A 16,440-nucleotide genomic window follows, 5' to 3' on the forward strand; every position below is an offset into this window, starting at 1 on the left:
TTGGAAGGAATGATGCTAAAGCTGAAACTCCAGTACTTTGGCCACCTCATGCGAAGAGTTGACTCATTGGAAAAGACTCTGATGCTGGGAGGGATTGGGGGCAGGAGGAGAAGGGGATGACAGAGGATGAGATGGCTGGATGGCATCACTGACTTGATGGACGTGAATCTGAGTGAACTCTGGGAATTGGTGATGGACAGGGAGGCCTGGCATGCTGCGATTCATGGGGTCGCAAAGAGTCGGACATGACTGAGTGACTGAACTGACTGATGATTTTCCTGCTGATTTTATTATAGTTGTACAAAACTGTCATCTGATATGGTGCTCAATGTATACAGAGAGGATACTACAGACATTTATGTTAAAAATGTTGAGAGAACCAATAAGTCTAAATGGAAGCAAGCATTCCACATTTCATCTGAGGTGGTAAAATGTCAGCAACAGTAGGGAGTGATAAACTACCTGCTGCTGCTGCTAAGTCACTTCAGTCATATCCGACTTTGTGCGACCCCAAAGTTGGCAGCCCATAAAGCTCGCCTGTCCCTGGGATTTTCCAGGCAATAGTGGACTGGGGTGCCATTGCCTTCTCTGGATAAACTACCTATGTGTATCTTAATACCTAGAGAGACTAACAAAACCATGTAAAGACATATACTCAAAAACAATGCAGATCCAAGTCAAATTATTTTATAATGTTCAAAAATCCACAAGACAGTCAAGAAAAGAAAAACGTTGAGAATTGAAGGAAACACACACAAAACAAATAAGAAAATGGCAGACTGTCCTTAATAGTTAAAAAGTTTCGCAAAATATAAATGGTCCTAAATACATCAATTAAAAACCTGAAAATGGCAGGGTAGACACCTAAACAAGACTCAGATGTATGTTGTCTAAAACAAAAGTCGCTTCAAACATGAAAATATGTTCAAGTGGAGATTGCAAAAATTACACACCAGGCAAAAGTTAACTTGAAAAGTTAGAAGTGGCTAATGTACATGGAATAATAGACTGGTTTCAAATAGGACAAGGCTGTATATTGTCACCCTGCTTATTTAACTTCTATGCAGAGTACATCATGAGAAACGCTGGGCTGGAAGAAGCACAAGCTGGAATTAAGATTGCCAGCAGAAATATCAATAACTTCAGATATGCAGATGACACCACCCTTATGGCAGAAAGTGGAGAGGAACTAAAAAGCCTCTTGATGAAAGTGAAATTGGAGAGTGAAAAAGTTGGCTTAAAGCTCAACATTCAGAAACCTAAGGTCATGGCATCCGGTCACATCACTTCATGGCAAATAGATGGGGAAACAGTGGAGCAGTCTCAGACTTTATTTTTGGGGGCTCCAAAATCACTGCAGATGGTGACTGCAGCCATGAAATTAAAAGACGCTTACTCCTTGCAAGAAAAGTTATGGCCAATCTAGATAGTATATTGAAAAGCAGAGATATTACTTTGCCAACAAAGGTCCATCTAGTCAAGGCTATGGTTTTTTCAGTGGTCATGTATGGATGTGAAAGCTGGACTGTGAAGAAAGCTGAGTGCCAAAGAATTGATGCTTTTGAAATGTGATGTTTTAGAAGACACTTGAGAGTCCCTTGGACTGCAAGGAGATCCAACCAGTCCATCCTAAAGGAGATCAGTCCTGGGTGCTCACTGGAAGGACTGATTATTCTGAAGCTGAAACTCCAATACTTTGACCACCTCATGCAAAGAACTGACTCATTGGAAAAGACCCTGATGCTGGGTGGGATTGGGGGCAGGAGGAGAAGGGGACAACAGAGGATGAGATGGCTGGATGGCATCACCGACTTGATGGACATGAGCTTGAGTGAACTCCAAGAGTTGGTGATGGACAGGGAGGCCTGGCGTGCTGCAATTCATGGGGTTGCAAAGAGTTGGACATGACTGAGCGACTCAACTGAAATGAACTGAACTGAATGTACTTCTTGGTTTGGATTCCCATCCTGTCTGATCTCTAAACACTGAAGTGTCCCAGTACCAAGTTCAGACTCTATTTTTATGTGTACACTCATTTCCTGAATGAGTTCAGCTAGTTATCGCTCAGTCGCCAAGTCGTGTCTAACACTTTGTGACCCCATGGACTGCTCATGCGAGGTTTCCAGGTCTCTGACCTCTCCCGGAGTTGCCTAAGTTCATGTCCATTGAATCAGTGATGTCACCCAAACATCTCATCTTCTGTCACCCCCTTCTCTGTTTGCCTTCAACCTTTCCCAGTTTCAGGGTGTTTTTCAAGGAATCAGCTATTCACATTGAAGATAACCCTACTAGCATGGGAGATGACTGCAATTGTCTGGTGATCTGAACATTGTTTAGCACTGCCCTTCTTGGGAATTGGTGAGGATTGACCTTTTCCACTCCTGTGACTACTGCTGGGTTTCCCAAATTTGCTGACGTAATGAGTGTAGCACTGTAGCATCATCCTGTAGGATTTTAAATAGCTCTGCTGGAACTCAGCTAGTAACCTACCTTTAAATATCATCCATAGGTACAGCTCCCCACATCTATGTCAGATTTTGTGATCGGGCCCCAGCTGCTTATTCCATATCTCAAAGTGGAATTTCTTGTGCTGTTAAATGTAACTATGGTTATCTTTTACACACTTATCTTCAGAAAACAACTGATTATCTTAATGTTTTAAGACAGGAAATGTCCCATGATTCCAACTGCTCAAATTTGGTCAACACTGTCATACAATAAACATGTTAGATTACATAACCGGAACACAAAAACTGGATTTTCAGCACTATTTTTTTTTTGCAACTAAAAATTATTCCAGAAAGGCTACTTCATCCTAATTTTGATTCAGTATAGTTTGTTATTATATTCTCTAAATTGGGCGGACACGGTGAGTAAGATACTCTACCTTTGCACTGAGGTGGTTTTGTCCAAGTTCCATTTAAACATACGACATCTGTTTCCCCAAAAAGGTCATAATTCCCAATGCATTCGTAATGTGCTCTCTCACCACTTTGATATCTAGACTTCTGATTTTGTACAATAGCATTTTCCACTTGAGGTGGATTCACACACGAAACATCTGAATAGAAAGGGAAAAAAGTATATCTAATCTAATGATTATCATGAACAGCAAGGAGGAATTAGAATGTCAAATACATTCCATGGTTGTTTTGATTGAACAGTTAATCTGTCATGAAAGACTGCTAATTGTCATCAGTTTATATGTAAGGTTAAAGGAAAGGAAACAAAGCAATATTTTTCAGCATGAATTAAACTTCTGTATCTTAAATCTCTTCCCTATACTTCACTATAAAAGTGATACACAATTTTTAGGGCACTGAAAAAAAGAGTTTTCCTGGAAATCTCTTTTTGAGGTTAGTAAAATAGAAATTATAAAGTATATAAATTCAAAATGTATTTATAAACCATAAGTAAAACATAATAAAAGTATCATTTGACATCAAGATTTAGTTTACATTCCTCCTGTTTTTGAGATATAACTTTAGGGCCTTTCAGAATATAAACACAGGAGGTTCTTCTTTAGAGACTTGATCAAGAATTAACACACTCTGAAGAATACTATAGTTGCAAAGAGAAGATGATTAAAGATTTGAACAGAAAATCTGGAAAAATATTAGAAAAATAAAGTGTAAATTTACAAAACTATACTTTAATTATATTTTGGGGCAAATGCTAAGGACACCACCATCAATGATGTGCATTCCTAACTGTGATTCAGGGGATGAAGAAGCTGTAACTGCAAGAGGCTGTAGCCATGGGTCCTAAACTGAAATATACACAGAATTCCTTGGGAATCATCAAAACATTGTCCGAGTTGCAGCCCCAGAGGTTTAGATTCAACAAGTCTGAGTGAGCCTGTGAATCTGCTTGCATATCTAACAGTTTACAGAATGTGCTGAGAATGCTCTGCCAGGACTGCTTTGAGAACTATTGGGCTACAGCACCAAACACTGGGAAAACTGGTTTTGACCTGGCCTAAAAGTAATCTATGTCCATTTAATGATAGTGGAGGCAATTTTCTGCATTATATTACTTCAGATACTTATATACATTTTAAAATTTTACCAAAGTACCTCTGCATGCTGGCCTTCCTATCCATTTGCTCTTAATACACTGTATAGTATTAGATCCATCCAACTGATAATATGATCGACACTTAAAAGCCACTTGTTCTCCTGACTTATAGGAATCCTTCTCCTGATCTATGAGTACAGCATCATCAAAGGTGGGCAAGTTAACACAATTTGTGCCTGAAAGAAAAAAGAATACGCATTTGTTTAATACATCTTTAAAGATTCATAGCGATATTGATTATATTAGAGAAAATAAAGTCACATATCAAACCAACGAATATTCTACAGCATTTCTCTTATAACTTGAGACAAATGTCAGAAATCTTGATTTAGTCACGTTTGACCATCTCTATATTATCAAAAATACATTATGGGAATGGTGACATTCTAAGAGGTAGAGCTGCATACTTCTTATATTTAAATTCTCTTCTCCCATGACAGCCCACCTAAACTATGAATGTTTCTATTTTTTGCTTTTATCAAAATGTTACCTTGAGTTATGTTAAATGTCTTAGAAAACTGCATATTACAAAGAGATGATTGACAAATTAACAGCAAATTGAGTAGTGATAAGAGCAGAGTTCAGCCATAGTACAGGAACAGAGACCAGAAATCTGAGATGTATATCAGAGGATGTTCAAACTGCACCCAAGATGATGAGAAAGAGATCGTTCAGAGTTATCAAATTGCCAGCCTCCATTGGATCACAGAAAAGGCAAGGGAATTCCAGAAAAACATCTACTTCTGCTTCATTGACTACACTAAAGCACTTGATTGTATAGATCACAACAAACTGTGGAAAGTTCTTGAAGAGATGGGAATACCAGACCACCTTACCTTCCTCCTGAGAAAACTATGCAGGTGAAGAAGTATCAGTTAGATCTGTACATGGCCAATTGACTGGCTCAAAATTGGAAAAAGAGTACTTCAAGGGTGTAAATTGTCATCCCGCTTATTTAACTTAAATGCAGAGCACATCATGCAAAATGTCTGGCTGGATGAAGCTCCAGCTGGCATCAAGATTGCCGGGAGAAATACCAATAACCTCAGCTATGCCTCAGATGACACCACCTTAATGGCAGAAAGTAAAGACGAACTAAAGGGCCTCTTGGTGAAGGTGGAAGAAGAGACTGAAAAAGCTGGCTTAAAACTCGACATTCAAAAAATGGAGATCATGGCATCTGGTCCAATCACTTCATGGCAAATAGAGGGGGGGAAAATGGAAACAGTGACAGACCTCGTTTTCTCGGGCTCTAAAAGCACTGTGGATGGTCACTGAAGCCATGAAATTAAAAGATGCTTGCTCCTTGGAAGAAAAGCTATGACAAACCTCAACAGTCATGTATGATTTGAGAGTTGGACAGTTCAGAAGAGTCAGGCCGAGTTCCAAAGAATTGATACTTTCAAACTATGGTGCTGGAGAAGACTCTTGAGAGTACCTTGGACTGCAAGATCAAAGCAGTCAGTCCTAAAAGAAATCGACCCTGAAAATTCATTCGAAGGACTGATGTTGAAGCTGAAGCTCCAATACTTTGTTCACCTGATACGAAGAGTCAACATATTGGAAAAGACCCTGATGCTGGGAAAGATTGAGGGCAGGAGGAGAAGGGGACAGCAAACGATGAGATGGTTGAATGGCATCACCAATTCAATGGACATTAGTTTAAGCAAACACCAGGAGACAGTGAAGGACAGGGATGCCTAGCGTGCTACAGTCCATAGGGTCGCAAAGAGTCAGAAACGACTGAATGACTGAACTACAACAACAAATCAAACTTTTATTATTTCTAGGGTTATTAATTCTCTATCAGAATTCAGAACTTTTCATAGATACTTTGTTAAATTCTAGAATTACTGCTTAATTTCATATTTTGGCCATTTATGCTTTGAATTAAAAGATATTTGTCAGCTTTAGAATAAAAGGAAAAATACTATACTTATGCAATCTTGTGGACGAGACCATTGCCCCCCTAAACATCTTATAGATGCAGGTCCGTCAGTTCCAAACCCTTCATCACAGTCATAAGTAACTTCTTCTCCATATTGGTAACTGTCGTTCTTGTGAGATACAACACCATTCTCAATATAAGGTGGAACTCCACAGGGAAGTCCTGGGAAGACATGAAAGAATGAATTCATGTTTTGCTATCTTTGAAATTTAATTTGATGTACTGGTCAACATATTTGGTAGTGTTACTTGAAAATAATGAATCCTTATACAGGAACTTCCATGACATGGGAGGCAAATGCACAAATTTTTCCTAAAATTACCATTCTGGTGTGTGTCCACTTGAGCAAGAACTTGAAACTGAAATTTCCAATATATGAAAGAAACCATCAGTGCTTCTCTAACCAATCATGAATAATAAAAGAAAAACACATTGAGACTCCACACATCATCTTAGGAAACGTACTATATATTGTAAGACATTAAAAGGGACATTTTAGGGAAGACATAGGACATTTTTTTGAAACTTAAATAGATAGGAATATAAATAGGTTTACTAATATAAATAGTTAGGTTTGGTTTTATTGCATATCCAGGGCTAATACAAAATAATTGCCAGATTGAAAAGCGATTCTCTATAGAACAAACAATATTAATAACAAAAATGATTAATTTTACATGTCAAATTTGATTTAATATATAAATATATACATTTTATTTTAATACATAAATGACCTATAAATAGATAAGTTACTTGATGTATTTAGAAATCTAATGGATCGAGTCTCATGACTTTGATGACATTTGATTAGTTTTAATGAATGGTACTGAAAATAGATTATGGTTTGCCTAGTGTCCTCACCTACACACTGAGGTGGAGAGCTCCACTTTCCCATGTGGCATATTATCACATTATTTTCAGGTATCTCGAAGCCTTCTTCACAAGTATAACTTAACTTCGTGCCATGTGCATACAGCCTTTGTTCACGTATTTCTCTCCTTTCTTCTGCAGAGCTAGATGAGTTAACGGTCCCATGGTCTATTTGAGGTGGTTGAGAACATCCAATTTTTTCTATATGAAGTACAGAGGTCAAAGAGTAAAGTACAAATATAATCTTTAAATTTAACATGTTAATACAATCAAATATTACTTTGGATTTTAAAATAAGAATAAAAAGAAAAGAATACTCAGAACAATTTACAGAATTTTAAAACTGACAGATATTTGAAACTTGCAAGCTATTTGTCTCCATAAACACTATGCTACTACCACTTGTTCAATATGCCCCTTCATCCTTTTTTAAATGAATTTCTTATTGAAATGTTGGATGTATAACACTATGTTAGCTTCAAATGGGCTACAGAATGATTTTACTTTTACATACATTATAAAATGACTAACAATATGTCTAGTAACAATATTTTCTAACAAATTTATTACAATATTATTGACCATATTCTGTATGCTGTATATTATATCCCCCTGGCTTCCTTATTACATAAATGGAGTTTGTACTTCAAAATCCCCTGTATCTACTTTGCCAACCCCCTCCTCCTTTCTTGCAACTCACTAATTTTCTGTATCTGTATGAGCCTGTTTTCCTTTGATTTTTAGATTCCACAAATAAGTGAAATCATGTGGCATTTGTCTTTTTCTATCTGACCTACATCTCTTAGAATAAATACATCCTAGACATATCCACCTTGTTGCAAATGGAAATCTTTCATGTTTTATGGCTTGGTCATAGTTCATATAGTGTGTATATATAAAACGCCTTCTTTATCTACATATATATCAGTGGACTCTTTAGGCGGCTTCCAAACCTTGGTTATTGTGTGTAACGCTGCAGTGAACATTGGAGTACATATATCTTTTTAGATGAGTGTTTTTGGTTCCTATGAATAAATACCCAGTAGTGGAATAGCTGGATCATATGGCAGTTCTAGTTTTAATTTTTAAAGGAAATTCCACATTCTTTTTCATAGTAACTCTGCCAGTTTACAATCCCACCAACCGTGGCACATAGATTCCCTTTTCTCCACATCTTTGACAACACTTGATGTTGTCCTTTTCATGGTAGCCATTATGACAGGTGTGAAGGGACATCACACTATGGCTGCAATATGTTTTTCCTGTATACAGTAGTCTTGCCTGCAAGTTTTTTTTTCCTTTCATTACTTTGTATATGTTGTGCCAGTCCACTGTGACCTAAAAATATTCTTCAGAAGCTGTTGATACTTGTTAGCGTCTCCTTGTAGGTAACTACTGCCTTTTCTCTGGAAGGAGAGAGTGACAGAGGATGATATGGTTGGGTGGCACCACCGTTTCAATGGACATGAACTTGGGCAAACTCTGGGAGATGGTGAGAGACAGGATAGCCTGGCATGTTGCAGTACATGGGGTCACAGTGAGTTGGACATGACTTGGCCATTGAACAACAAATTTCTTTTAATTAATTTTTAATTTAATTTTTTAATTTTAATTGGAGGCTAATTACTTTACAATATTGTGGTGGTTTCTGCCATACATTGACATGAATCAGCCATGGGTGTACCCCCATCCCGAACCCCCCTCCCATCTCCCTCCCTATCCCACCCCTCTGCGTTGTCCCAGTGCACCAGCTTTGAGTGCCCTGTTTCATGCGTTGAACTTGGACTGGTGATCTATTTCACATATGGTAATATACATGTTTCAATGCTATTCTCTCAAATCATCCCCCCTCACCTTCTCCCACAGAGTCTAAAAGTCTGTTCTTTATATCTGTGTCTCTTTTGCTGTCTCGTGTATAGGATCTTTCTAAATTCCTTATATATGCATTAATATACTGACTTTCTGACTTATATCACTCTGTATAATAGGGTCCAGTTTCATACACCTCATTAGAACTGATTCCAATGCAATCTTTTTAATAGCTGAGTATTATTCTGTTGTGCATATTTACCACTACTTTCTTATCCATTCGTCTGCTGATGGACATCTAGGTTGGCTCCATGTCTTAGCTATTGTAAACTGTGCTTTGATGAACATTGGGGTACATGTGTCTCTTTCAATTCTGTTTTCTTCAATGGGTATGCCCAGCAGTGGGATTACTTGGTCATACGGCAGATCTGTTTTCATTTTTTTTTTTTTAAGGAATCTCCACACTGTTACCCATAGTGGCTGTAGTAGTTTGCATTCCCACCAACAGTGTAAGAGGGTTCCCTTTTCTCCACACTTTCTCCTGCATTAGACTTTTAGATAGCAGCCATTATGACTGGCATGAGATGGTACCTCACTGTGGTTTTGATTTGTAGTTCTCTGACAATGAGTGATGCTGAGCACTTTTTCATGTGTTTGTTAGCCATCTGTATGTCTTCTTTGGAAAAGTGTCTGCTTAGTGCTTTGGCTCATTTTTGGATTGGGTTGTTTGTTTTCCTGGTATTGAGCTGCATGAGTTGTTTCTATCATTTTGAGGTTAGTTCTTTGTCAGTTGCTTTGTTTGCTATTATTTTCTCCCACTCTGAAGGCAGTCACCTTGCTTAGAATTTTCTTCGTTGTGCAACAGCTTTTACGTTTAATTAGGTCTCATTTGTTTATTTTTGCTTTTATTTCCATTACTCTGTGAGGTAGGTCATAGAGGATCTTGCTGTGATTTATGTCAAAGAGTGTTTTGCCTATGTTTTCCTGGAGGAGTTTTATAGGTTCTGATCTTATATTTAGATCTTAAATCCATTTTGAGTTTACTTTTGTGTATGGTGTTGGAAAGTGTTCTAGTTTCCTTCTTTTATAGATGGTTGACCACTTTTCTCAGCACCATTTGTTAAAGAGATTGTGTTTACTCCATTGTATATTTTTGCCTCCTTTGTCAAAGTTCAGGTGTCCGCAGGTGCATGGGTTTATCACTGGGCTTTCTATTTTGTTCCATTGATCTATATTTCTGGCTTTGTACCAGACAATACTATCTTGATGACTGTATAGCTTTGTAGTATAGTCTGAAGTCAGGCAGGTTGATTCCTCCAGTTCCATTCTTATTTCTCAAGATTGCTTTGGCTATTCGAGGGTGTTTTTTTTTTTTTTTTAATTTCCATACAGATTGTGAAATTATTTGTTTTAGTTTTGTGAAAAAAATGTTGTTGGAGCTTGATAGGGATTGCACTGAATCTATAGATTGCTTTGAGCAGTATACTCATTTTCAGTATATTGATTCTTCTGATCCATGAACATGGTATATTTCTCCATCTATTTGTGTCATCTTTGATTTCCTTCATCACTGTTTTATAGCTTTCCATGTATAGGTCTTTTGTTTTTTTAGGTAGATTTATTCCTAAGTATTTTATTCATTTCATCACATTGGTGAATGCGATTGTTTCCTTAATTTCTCTGTTTTCTCATTGTTAGTGTATAGGAATGCAAGAGATTTCTGTATTAATTTTATATCCTGCAAATTTACTATATTCATTGATTAGCTCTAGTAATTTTCTCATGGTGTCTTCAGCGTTTTCTATGTAGAGGATCATGTCATCTGCAAAAGATGAGAGTTTTGCTTCTTCTTTTCCAATCTAGATTCCTTTATTTCCTTTTCTTCTCTGAGTGTTGTGGATAAAACTTCCAAAACTATGTTGAATAGTAGTGGTGAGAGTGAGCACTCTTGTCCTGTTCCTCACTTTAGGGGAAATGATTTCAATTTTTTGCCATTGAGGATAATGTTTGGTGCGGGTTTATCATATATGGCTTTTATTATGTTGAGGTATGTTCCTTCTATGCCTTCTTTCTAGACGGTTTTTATTATAAATGGATGTTGAGTTTTGTTAAAGGCTTTCTCTGCATCTATTGAGATAATCATATGGGGTTTTTTCCTTCAATTTATTAATGTGGTGTATGACATTGATTGATTTGTGAATATTGAGGAATCCTTGCATCCTTGAGATAAAGCCCATTTGGTCATGATGTATGATCTTTTTAATATGTTGTTAGATTCAGTTTGCTAGAATTTTGTTAAGGATTTTTGCATGTATGTTCATCAGTGATATTGGCCTTTAGTGTTCTTTTTCTGTGGCATCTTTGTCTGGTTTTGGAATTAGGGTGATGTTGGCCTCACAGAATGAGTTTGGGAGTTTACCTTCCTCTGTAATTTTCCTGGAAGCGTCTGAGTAGGATAGGTGTTGAAAAGAAAAGTGAAAGTGAAGTTGTTAAGTCGTGTCCGACTCTTTGCGACCCCATGGACTGTAGCCTACCAGGCTTCGCCATCTGTGGGATGTTCTAGGCAAGAGTATTGGAGTGGGTTGCCATTTCCTTCTCCAAGGGATCTTACCTACCCAGGGACTGAACACAGGTCTACCACATTGCAGGCAGATGCTTTATCCTCTGAGCCACCAGGGAAGGATAGGTGTTAGCTCGTCTCTAAATTTTTGATAAATTCACCTATGAAGCCGTCTGGTCCTGGGCTTTCGTTTCCTGGAAAATTTTTGATTCCAGTTTCTATTTCCATGCTTGTGATGGGTCTGTTAAGATTTTCTCTTTCTTCCTGGTTCAGTTTTGGAAGGTTATACTTTTCTCAGAATTCGTCCATTTCTTCCAAGTTGTCTATTTTATCGGCATATAGTTGCTGATAGTAGTCACTTATGTTCCTTTGTATTTCTGTGTTGCCTGCTCTGATTTCCCCATTTTCATTTCTAATTTTATTGATTTGATTCTTTTCCCTTTTTTTCTTGATGAGTCTGGCTAATGGTTTGTCTATTTTATTTATCTTCTCAAACTAGCTTTTAGTTTGGGGGTGTGGTTTTTTTTTTGTTTGTTTGTTTGTTTTGCTATAGTCTCCTTTGTTTCTTCTTCATTTAGTTGTGCCCTAATTTTTATGATTTTCTTCCTTATACTAAACCTGGGGTTCTTATTTTTCTAGTTGCTTTAGGTGTAAAGTTAGGTTATTTATTTTTGTCTTGTTTCTTGAGGTAAGCTTGTAAAGCTATGAACCTTCCCCTTAGCACTCTTTTTACTGATTCCCATATGTCTTCAGTTGTTGTGTTTTCATTTTCATTTGTTTCTTTTTATTTATTTATTTTTTTAACTTTAAAATCTTTAATTCTTACATGCGTTCCCAAACATGAACCCCCCTCCCACTTCCCTCCTCATAACATCTCTCATGATAGTATACATGTTAGAATGTCGTTCTCCCAAATCATCCCACCCTCTCCCTCTCCCTCTGAGTCCAAAAGTCCATTATACACATCTGTGTCTCTTTCCCTGTCTTGCATACAGGGTCGTCATTGCCATCTTCCTAAATTCCATATATATGTGTTAGTATACTGTATTGGTGTTTTTCTTTCTGGCTTACTTCACTCTGTATAATCATCTCCAGTTTCATCCATCTCATCAGAACTGATTCAAATGAATTCTTTTTAACGGCTGAGTAATACTCCATTGTGTATATGTACCACAGCTTGCTTATCCATTCATCTGCTGATGGACATCTAGGTTGTTTCCATCTCCTAGCTATTACAAACAGTGCTGCGATGAACATTGGGGTACATGTGTCTCTTTCAATTCTGGTTTCCTTGGTGTGTATGCCCAGCAGTGGGATTGCTGGGTCATAAGGTAGTTCTATTTGCAATTTTTTAAGGAATCTCCACACTGTTCTCCATAGTGGCTGTACTAGTTTGCATTCCCACCAACAGTGTAGGAGGGTTCCCTTTTCTCCACACCCTCTCCAGCATTTATTGCTTGTAGACTTTTGGATCGCAGACATTCTGACTGGTGTGAAGTGGTACCTCATTGTGGTTTTGATTTGCATTTCTCTAATAATGAGTGATGTTGAGCATCTTTTCATGTGTTTGTTAGCCATCCGTATGTCTTCTTTGGAGAAATGTCTATTTAGTTCTTTGGCCCATTTTTTGATTGGGTCGTTTATTTTTCTGGAATTGAGCTGCAGAAGTTGTTTGTATATTTTTGAGATTAGTTGTTTGTCAGTTGCTTCATTTGCTATTATTTTCATCCCATTCAGAAGGCTGTCTTTTCACCTTGCTTATATTTTCCTTTGTTGTGCAGAAGCTTTTAATTTTAATTAGATCCCATTTGTTTATTTTTGCTTTTATTTCCAGAATTCTGGGAGGTGGATCATAGAGGATCCTGCTGTGATTTATGTCTGGAGAGTGTTTTGCCTATGTTCTCCTCTAGGAGTTTTATAGTTTCTGATCTTACATTTAGATCTTTAATCCATTTTGAGTTTATTTTTGTGTGCGGTGTTAGAAAGTGATCTAGTTTCATTCTTTTACAAGTGGTTGACCAGTTTTCCCAGCACCACTTGTTAAAGAGATTGTCTTTACTCCATTGTATATTCTTGCCTCCTTTGTCAAAGATAAGGTGTCCATATGTGTGTGGATTTATCTCTGGGCTTTCTATTTTGTTCCATTGATCTATATGTCTGTCTTTGTGCCAGTACCATACTGTCTTGATGACTGTGGCTTTGTAGTAGAGCCTGAAGTCAGGCAAGTTGATTCCTCCAGTTCCATTCTTCTTTCTCAAGATTGCTTTGGCTATTCGAGGTTTTTTGTATTTCCATACAAATCTTGAAATTATTTGTTCTAGTTCTGTGAAAAATGTGGCTGGTAGCTTGATAGGGATTGCATTGAATTTGTAAATTGCTTTGGGTAATATACTCATCTTCACTATATTGATTCTTCCGATCCATGAACATGGTATATTTCTCCATCTATTAGTGTCCTCTTTGATTTCTTTCATCAGTGTTTTATAGTTTTCTATATATAGGTCTTTAGTTTCTTTAGGCAGATATATTCCTAAGTATTTTATTCTTTTCATTGCAATGGTGAATGGAATTGTTTCCTTAATTTCTTTTTCTACTTTCTCATTATTCATGTATAGGAATGCAAGGGATATGCATATTTTGATTTCCTTTTTGATTTCTTCCATTATTTTGTTAGTGATTAAGAATCATGTAACTTAACCTCCATATGTTTGTATTTTTAATAGTTTCTTTTTCCTGTAGTTGACATCTAATCTTACCACATTGTGATCAGAAAAGATCTCTGAAAGGATTTCAATTTTTTTGAATTTACCAAGGCTAGATTTATGGCCCAGGATGTGATGTATCCTGGAGAATGGCCCTTGTGCACTTGAGAAAAAGGTGAAATGCACTGCTTGGGGGTGAAATGTCCTATAGATATCAATTAGGTCTATCTGGTCCACTGTATCATTTAAAGTTTGCGTTTCCTTGCTAATTTTCTGTTTGGATGACATGTCCATATGTGTGAGTGGGGTATAAAATCTCCCACTATTAATGTGTTATTATTCATTTCTCCTTTCATACTTGTTAGCATTTGCCTTCTGTATTGAGCTGCTCCTATGTTGGGTGCATATATATATATATATAATTGTTATATCTTCTTTTTGGATTGATCCTTTGATCATTAGGTAGTATCTTTCTTTGTCTCTTTTCACAGCCTTTATTTCAGTCTATTTTATCTGATATGAGTATTGCTACTCCTGCTTTCTTTAGGTCTCCATTTGTATTAAATATCTTTTTCCACCCCTTCACTTTCAGTCTGTATGTGTCCCTTGTTTTCAGGTGGGTCTCTTTTAGACAGCATATATAGGGGTCTTGTTTTTGTATCCATTCAGCCAAGTCTTTGTCTTTTGGTTGGGGCATTCAACCTATTTACATTTAAGGTAATTATTGATAAGTATGATCCCACTGCCATTTACTTTGGAAAAACAACATTATTTTTTTTTTCCATTAAATGATAATGTGTTCTGGTACGGACCTCTTCAGGTTCATCTCTTTTTGGGACTGTCCGTGATTTTGAGACCTGAATGTCTCTTTCTTTCCCCAGGTTAGAAAAGTTTAGCTATTATTTCTTCAAATAAGTCTCTGTCTCTCTCTATTTTAGATCCCCATAATGAGAATGGTACTGATGTTGTCCCAGATGTCTGTTAACCTATCCTCATTTTATAAATTCTTTTTCCTTTTTCCTATGCTGTTTGGGAAGTTTCCACTACCCTGTCTTCCAGATCTCTGATCCATTCTTCTGAATCCTCTAAACTACTAAAGATTTTCTTTAGTGTATTTTTCATCTCAGCTGTTGTAATCTTCAGTACTGTTTAGTCTTTATATTTTTCTTATTCTTAAAATTCTGCTTTCATCCATTCTTCTCTAGAGTCTACTGAACATCTTTATGGTCATTACCTTGAATACTTTATTGGGTAAATTGCTTATCTTAACTTTGTTTAGTGACTTTTCTGAGATGTTGTCTTATTCCTTCATTTGGAATGCATTTCTCTGTCTCCTGATTTTACCTAACTGTGTTTATTTCTAAGAGTTAGGTGTATTCCTGATCTCAGAGAAGTGGTCTTATGCAGAAGTCTATGGGGCCCAACAGAACGGTCCCCTCTGCAGGATCTGTGCAGCAGATCTAGATGATATAGGGGTGCCCTTCTGTTGTGTCAATGCCAACTACTCTGGGTGCACTGGTAGGCAAGGGTCCCACCTCCTCCCCAGGTGCCTGACAGACTGTGCCTCATGTGGTGGCTGCCAGCCCACTCACAGGCAGGATGAAGTGATGATGGAGCTGGCTTCAGGGCCTAAGCATACCTGAGCTGGTGATATCACACCCAAGAGCAGGGTGAGATGCAGGTGTAGCAGCTGTGGAGCCCCGTGGAGTCTGGGGTTGGTGTTGTCATGCCGGTGAGTTGTTAAGCCTCTGGTGCTAGTAAGTTATGTACGTGTGTGTTAGGGAGAACTCTAAAGTGGTACTTGTCTCTCATGATGGCTGGCACCAGTATCTATGATCCCATTGTCTCCTATCTCTCTAGAAGTTTTACAAAGAAAAACAAATTAGTCTAACCCAAGCTTCTTTTCCATTGATGCCACTTCACTGGGACACAGAGTATGTGAGATTTTGTATTCCTTTAAAGAACAGAAGAAGCTCTGTTTCCTAAAGCCCTCTGGCTTTCTTGTGCACAAGTTACTCTGGACTTCTAAGTCAGAATTTCTGGGGGCTTATTTTTCAGGACCATGACTCCCAGGCTGGGCAGCCCAGTTGTCACTTCATTCTTGTCTTTTGATCATCGGGAATAAAATTTGCATAAACATAAAATGTACCTGTTATTTGCACAGTAGCCCAAGGAGTTTGTCTGCATTTCACATCAGAGGTGAAAGAGTGTTCATCAGTTCATAAACTGAAGCTGTGATTTACTCTTTCACGATAAATTGGAAGAGACAGAGAGGACTTCATCTTGCTGATCCATACAAAGATTGTGTGCATGCTCAGTCACTTAGTCATGTCCACTCTTTGTGACCCAGTGGACTCTAGCCCACCAGGTTCCTCTGTCCATGGAATTTCCCAGGCAAGAACACTGGAGTGGGTTGCCACCCTCCTCCCCAGGGGATCTTCCCCATCCAGGATTTGAACCCATATCTTCTGCAT

The 16,440-nt window shown here is 37.7% G+C and overlaps 1 protein-coding gene across 3 annotated transcripts in view; it reads right to left on the reverse strand.

The window, feature by feature from the left end:
- Window positions 1-16,440, reverse strand: part of CFH (complement factor H) — a 121,028-nt gene that overhangs the window by 11,275 nt on the left and 93,313 nt on the right. The window contains exons 17-20 of one of the 3 annotated variants that reach the window (XM_018060120.1): window positions 6,887-7,096; window positions 6,014-6,187; window positions 4,077-4,253; window positions 2,888-3,061 (exon numbers count right to left, since the gene is read on the reverse strand). The exons of 1 other annotated variant lie outside the window; for it this stretch is intronic. In XM_018060120.1, the coding sequence (XP_017915609.1) occupies window positions 2,888-3,061; window positions 4,077-4,253; window positions 6,014-6,187; window positions 6,887-7,096 (735 nt within the window). The remainder of the gene's footprint in view (window positions 1-2,887; window positions 3,062-4,076; window positions 4,254-6,013; window positions 6,188-6,886; window positions 7,097-16,440) is intronic. One more of the 3 variants, XM_018060121.1, reaches the window with a different exon arrangement.

Source organism: Capra hircus, chromosome 16, assembly GCF_001704415.2.
Source record: "Capra hircus breed San Clemente chromosome 16, ASM170441v1, whole genome shotgun sequence".
NCBI classification, from domain to species: domain Eukaryota; kingdom Metazoa; phylum Chordata; class Mammalia; order Artiodactyla; family Bovidae; genus Capra; species Capra hircus.